General features: G+C 45.3%; 1 protein-coding gene across 1 annotated transcript; it reads left to right on the plus strand.

Moving 5' to 3' along the window:
* The first annotated feature begins 681 nt into the window (after positions 1-681).
* Positions 682-2,602, plus strand: trhrb (thyrotropin-releasing hormone receptor b). Its single transcript, XM_030347383.1, has 2 exons — positions 682-1,973; positions 2,165-2,602. Exons 1-2 carry the CDS (start codon positions 1,143-1,145, stop codon positions 2,600-2,602), a joined length of 1,269 nt encoding a protein of 422 aa, XP_030203243.1. The 5' UTR covers positions 682-1,142.
* Positions 2,603-7,367: the final 4,765 nt, after the last annotated feature.

Raw genomic sequence — 7,367 nt, forward strand, 5'->3', positions numbered from 1 at the left:
CATTCAGGTTGGAACGTACATTTTTAGGTAAATGATACAACCCTTAAGCGACTACCACACTCCTGCTTTGTAAGTGGATTAGCCTGTAGTTGAAGTAACCTAAAGTACAAAAAAAGTCATTTCTGGTTGAATTTAGTTGAGTTGACTCACATGTTGCTTGTGAGTCGATTAAGTGCAGACAAAATCTGTCGTTTCTATTGTGCCTTCATGTCTTTTGAGGCAACCTATCAATTCCTCTTCTCTGACATTATTTACATAATGGAATATTGACTTTCCCAAGAGTCATGCATTAGCAACATCATAGTGGAGCCGAATGAATGAGCCAGGCACGACTCTAGTAATGGACCATCACATTGCCAAAGCAGAACCCATTTGATATATTCCCAAGAAGCGTCTATCTGTTTCAGTCGCTTTTCTTGGAGTCCACTGTGTTTGTTTGTCATCTAAATCCTGCCGCATGCAGCCTTAATCGACCCCCCTTGTCTAGTGCCACAGATAGAATAACAAATAGAAATGAAATACCATTGTGTAATGCTCTTGCCTACTCTTTCTATCCTTCTCTTTTGCTATCTAGTTATTCGGTTCCAAATCAAAAAAGGGATGCGACTCAATCATCCAATAGGGTGCCAAGTCAAACATATACATTTTATATGACATTCCGCACCTATAGGCTATCTATATTTACCGTTGATATCATATACCCATATAAAAAAGCGTGGAATAACCAAAGCTGGATGATAGATGGTTAGGTAGCTTCGCTACTCTAAAAGGGTATATTACGCGAATCTATTGGCCACAGTCGCGTAAGCTCGCATGCGTAAAAGAAAAAAAGAAAGACTAAAAAAAAAGAGGGCTTAAAAGGAGCATCCAGCCGATCCTTCACGGTCACACTCCTCCGACAGAGTAGGCGCGCGTCCCCTCACTCTCTGGAAAGGACCCAGTCAGAGCGCAACTCCTTTACGCACATATCTGAACAACAGAACCACCTTTTAAACATATATTTGAAAATATTTGTCGATTTAAGTGTTTATTGTGACAATGTGAGGAAAAGTTGCTTTTGTTGTGCATCAACTTTCATGGCGTCCGGTATTTTTGCCCATCTTCGCCGTGCGTAAAGTTCAAGCGCAACTGGTTCGGTCCCGATGCCCGACCTCGCCGCTACAGTATTCTCCCCTGAAAACGCGTCCGTCGATCCTTCCACCGCCATGGAGAACTTTACCTTCAACGCGCGGGAGCTGAACGCCACGCTTGGGGTGTGGGTCGACATGGGCATCGAGTACAAGGTGATCAGCAGCTTGCTGTTCTTCGTCATCTGCCTCCTAGGGGTGGTCGGCAACGTGATGGTGGTCCTGGTGGTGCTCACCACCAAACACATGCGCACGCCGACCAACTGCTACCTGGTGAGCCTGGCCGTGGCGGACCTGATGGTGCTGACGGCGGCCGGGCTGCCCAGCATCACAGAGAGCGTGTGCGGCTGCTGGGTGTTCGGACACTACGGATGCCTGTGCATCACCTATTTCCAGTATTTGGGCATCAACGCGTCGTCCTGCTCCATCACCGCGTTCACCATCGAGCGGTACATCGCGATCTGCCATCCCATCAAAGCCCAGTTTCTGTGCACTTTATCCCGGGCTAAGAAGATCATTTTGTCGGTGTGGGTTTTCACTTCGCTCTACTGCGTCATGTGGTTTTATCTGTCGGACATCCAAGAACTTGTGTACGACAACGTCACCATTATCACCTGCGGCTACAAAGTTCCGCGGCAGTTTTACATGCCCATCTACTTTTTTGACTTTGGGATCTTTTTCGTGTTACCGTTGATGCTCTCCGCCATCTTGTATGGACTGATCGCGAGGATCCTCTTCATGAACCCGCTGCCCTCCTCGGTGAAGGAGAAGTGCAAGAACGGGCACGGCAACGCGAGCGCCAAAAACTCCCGCCACTCCAACTCCACCGCGACCTCGCGCAAACAGGTGCGTTACGCAGTGGAAAACAGCCGATAATAATCCACATCACGGCCTCTTGCATTTCAATATAACCATACAATTGTGCAAAGAAAAATAACTTTATTATCAATTATTGGCTGATTGAGAATCTGGCAGATAACAGACAATCTATAACAAATGATAAAAATCTATTTTATTCCCTAAATCTTCTCCATCAGGTGACCAAGATGCTGGCGGTGGTGGTCATCCTGTTCGCCACCCTGTGGATGCCGTATCGCACGCTGGTGGTGGTCAACTCCTTCCTGGAGGAGTCCTACCTGGACAGCTGGTTCCTGCTGTTCTGCCGCTGCTGCATCTACCTCAACAGCGCCATCAACCCCCTCATCTACAACGCCATGTCGCAGAAGTTCCGCGCCGCCTTCCGCAAGATCTGCCGCTGCGGCCGGCCGGGCGCGGCCAAGCCGGCGGCGTACAGCGTGGCGCTGACCTACAGCGCGGCCAAGGACACGTCGGTGGTGGAGAGCACCACGGACCACTTCACCACCGAGCTGGAGGAGCTGACCGTCACCGACGAGCTGCTGCTGGCCGACCCCCAGGTGGTCTACCAGCCCCCCGACACGTGTGTGTACGGAGAGGGCGACTACACCGACGCCTGAGAGGGGGGGCGTGGGGGAGGGGGGGGGGGGGGGGGGGGGGGGGGGGGGGGGGAGATTGACTAGAAACCGAAAGAAAAGAAAATAACAGGGACAGCCATACAGAGCAGCGCCAACAGTACTGCTGCCTGTTTGTTTAAACGGCGTCTGTAGTGTGTTGCGTGGCGAGTGCTTGTCTGAGGAGACGAGCGACGAGACAAAGACGCTGAGCCTGTCGAGGACGCGGCAGGCGTGTGACCTTCGGAGCTGAATGAGCCGTGTCTCCGTGTGGCCCTTGCATCACGCCATTCGGGTGGACAGGACAGCGCTTTGAAAGCACAAGGTCTCTGGGGTCCTGAACACGATGTCCGTGTCGGCGCAGAGTGAGTGAAGCACTCTAGGGTCAAAGTGGAACAAGATGCATCAGGCCGCAGAGACACGGAGGAAAAAGATGAACTAAAGGGAAGGAAGTCGAATTTGGTTTTAAGTCCAGTGGTTGATGATTGCTGTTTTACTATGGGGTCATGCTGCAGACACTTTGAATCGAAGGGACCTACAGCGAATTCAGACACGTGTCGTTATGGAGCAGGAAGGATGTCTTGCTTAAGGGGGCCTACAGGTAGGCAGCAGTAATTGGGGGATTGAACCCAGAACCCTCTTCGGCTGGGAGTCAAAAACGTTCCCCTTCAAACCATAAATGACCATCAAATCATGAAGGGGGTTTGTTATCACGTTGCAACACACCTCAACACAAAGCACATGGTTCAATATTCTCAATGACACAAGGGTGTTTCACGTAAAACACATCAGTGTTTGGTCCAAATGCCTTGGCACAGATTCCATGCATCCATTGACAGTGTACAGTTGTACGGTACAGTGGTTTTGTAATCAAAAGTGCAAACGTGCAAGTATTGTGTGCTGTGTGGTGTGGATTCATGCAAACACGCATCACAGAAGCTGGGCTGCGTTGTAGATTTGCACAATCCCCACTTAAGGTGAATAGACCAGCCTGTGTGAACACAGAAAGAGAGACACATCATTTTCACATGTTGGATATGTGTTGCACGTAGCGGCCAGCTCAGCCGACGCTGACGAAAGATCCATATCTGTAAATATTCTCTCAGCGTGCCACTAAACTCGATATGAATGGCGTGCTGTAGTTGTTAAGCAGCAAGGCACTTATTGATTCCAGTGTCATTCTGCGTCGGCCTTCTTTGGGTGAATATGAAAAGTGGAGTTATTGTTCTGTGGGTCGTTTGTGCTGTCGGGCTATGAGAACATTGCTTGCTCTATTGGTTTCTGTATTTTCATGAGCACTTCTGCCAATAAAGTGGATGAATGTGATGCCGTGCAGTACGGTCCGAAGCACCGGATTTCTTCATATGGATGCATTCGACGTGAATTTCGAAGCTATGCCTTTGTACAATAAAATATTGAAGTTGGATGGTGAGATGAACCTCTGCAGATAGCTCGATGCAATGTGTAGTTAGTTATTCAAAACAAGATGCCACACTAATGGAGGTTCACTTTGAAATAAATGCGAAAAGTTATAAAATAAACCAATTATAATAACAAATGCATTTCAATTGAACAGTCCACATAATCACTTTATTGATGGCCAAAAGCACACTAAGGTTCACCCTGAAGGTAATAGGATTAAATAGAACAAAGCTAATGCATACAAGGAAAGTAAATCTATATCCATCTATCTATAGATATCTATCTATATATATGAATGACAGAAGAAGTGTTAAAGAGATAAGATGGCACTTCATTGATCCCAGATGGGAAACGCGTCGATGACCTCCTCAACTCAACCCGAGAAGGCTGAGTTACCTGAAGGATCTCCAGGTAAGTGTTGATGATGTCAGCAGAAGGACGGAGCCATCTCATCAAATAAAGTGCAAATATGCTGATGGGGAATTTCTGCAATGTAAGCGAGCTGAAGACCATCATGGCTTCCTGTAACCTTTACCATCTGACTGTCAGTCTTTTCATCATCCATCATCCATCTGCTTATTCGTACAGCCATCCATCATATCCGTCCTTTCTTCTATCCATTCTCCCATCTATCCTTCCTATCAGTCTCCATTTAATTGCATTTTAAATACATATATAGAATATCGGGTGGCTTTTATCATCTAAAATACTGATAAAATATTGATTTGTAGTTTAAATTGGAAAGTAAAGTATGTATTGTTAACATAACTGGTGTCACTTTATTGCTAAAGAAATGGAAAATCAGTTAGTAATCAGAGTATTGAGTGGACATACATTGTGAATTGAAAGGGGAGGTCTGTCCCAGCTAAACACAAGGTAATCCTGTGGACACGATGGACAGGCCTGTACTCTCTGTGTGGACTGTAAATAATGTTTTAATGCTAGCTCTATTCTGGCATGGCGATTGGCAAGCACCTGTAAATACTGGTCTGCCAACAGCAGTGGAGTAAAAAGAAGAAACATGTTTCAGAAGTCGTATTTGAATAAACATTTGAATAAACCTACAGCAGTGAGACGTTGGAACCTCAATGGGGAACCTGAACATAAGGGTTGCGTCGTAAAATATCCAAACCGTCTGGAACATGGAACCGAAGAACATCGTGTCTTGACAGAGACCTGCTGCCTATTGAGGTTAACCTTGAGTTCAACTAAATACATTATGTCCTACATTACTCCTCACGAACATACAGTTGGGATGATTTAGTCGGGTGGTCACTGCTGATATATGATTTGTATTGATTTGTACAAGCACTGACCACAAATGTAATCTGAGCCATAGTAATGCGGTATTGATTTCTAATCCTTTTACGGGGGTTTGGACAGTTACCTTGACCATGTGGGAGACGAAATCTACTGCAGATCGGTCGGTGACAGTCGGAAAGGGGTCATCATATTTTAAACCAATGAGATGCCTCGATCAGAAATGAGAGGTCTGACTGAGTCATGATCAGATACAGCGGTGTGAATTACCAAGTCAACGGGCAATTATTATGTGCAGACACATTTTGCATATTACAAATGTATGCAAATGTACAATTTACATACATTTAACCACTAGGTCTATAGCAAATTAGCATCATAATTAGAAAAGGATATATAATGTATTACTTATATATTGTATTAATAATTTATTTTCCTGTTTCCTGCTGTAAATATTCACAGCCCTAATTACTTTGTGCAATACCCCATAAAGAAAAGAGAACAGGACACCAAACTCAGACTATTCACCATTCATCCTCTCTCTCTAAATACCTTTTTCATGTCTGCCCAGTTTGGTTTTCTGTCCTCCATTCCTCCTCCGCTAATGGGCAGAGGCAGAGAGGTCACGCCCCACGCGGGCGGAGCAGAACGAGGAGCTCGTTTGTAACGGTCCAATAGGCAGCCTCTGTTCGTGACCAAAAAGCATTCGAGAACTGAGAGCAGCTTTCGTGTTCCTCCTAATGACAGCGTGCTGATCTGCCCAGCAGGGCTTACAGTCACAAACACAGGTGTAATTACTACCAAGCACGGAGCACAAGGACTCCACCGAAGATTTTATATATATATATATATATATATATATATATATATATATATATATATATATATATATATATACATATATATATGGAGCTGATTATATATATTATGGGCAATGGTGCAGCAAGAGAGAATGTGTGAATTATTTAAATGAGTTCAGCAAAGATTGTATGCATGAGATAAAGTGTGCATGAGATAAAGAGCGCATGAGGACTTGTGCATGCGGGTGTGTGCATGTGGATCTATGCATGAGGATGTGTGCACGAGAGAATGTGTGCATGAGAGAATGTGTGCACGAGGACGTGTACATTAGAATGTGTGCATGAGAGAATGTGTGCATGAGGACGTGTACCGTAGGATGTGTGCATGAGAGAATGTGTGCATGAGAGAATGTGCGCATGAGGATGTGCGCACGAGAGAATGTGTGCATGAGAGGATGTGTGCGTGAGGACGTGTACATTAGGATGTGTGCATGAGAGGATGTGTGCATGATACCTGCATTTGAATGGCAAATAGGATACCGTGCATGAGAGAACGTGTGCATGAAGGAATCTGCATTTAGGAATCTCTGTATATTTGCATGAGGAAATCTGCACAAGAGATGTTGCATGAGAAAAATCGGTGAGGGAGAGAACGCTTCATTGAATGGTGGATGAAAACACAGTGCATGGTTGAATTTCAGCATGAGCAAATCCTAAAATGAGAGATTGGGGCACAGGAATGTTCAAAGTAAAAGAACTCGACATTAGCATTTCATTTGAGGACGTCGTCCCGGTCACGGCGAGTGTTCAACCCTGACTTACTCATAATCCAATTTGGGGGGAAATAGAATCTTTCATCTGAACAGAAAGTATCTCTAATGGCAGCCCGATGTAATCAATAAAGGGCTTTGAAGCTCCCGCCGCAGACTATGTTAATCTTCCGGCCACCCGTAACACACACCTCTGACATAGTTCCTAAGCTGCAATCAACATGTTTTAATACAACAACAACATGAACTAGGGGAGAGCCGGGTCGATTGAAACACGCACCGAGATTTCCTCGAAACCCACGCAAGTCTTTCATGTCAAATTTCGTCACTATCTTCAGCACGCAATACTGACCAACCCCGGGAAATTTTGTGTAATGACGTCATACCGTTCAAACGCTATCCACGCAAACCTCTTTTTGAGTGCGGAAAGTAAATTCTTTCATGCGGTAGTTTTTTTGTAATAAACAGTTTTTTGTTTCATGCCATAATAATATGACAATACAACAGATTAATAAGTAC

The sequence above is a fragment of the Gadus morhua genome, chromosome 22 (assembly GCF_902167405.1).
Source record: "Gadus morhua chromosome 22, gadMor3.0, whole genome shotgun sequence".
Classification (NCBI taxonomy): Eukaryota; Metazoa; Chordata; class Actinopteri; order Gadiformes; family Gadidae; genus Gadus; species Gadus morhua.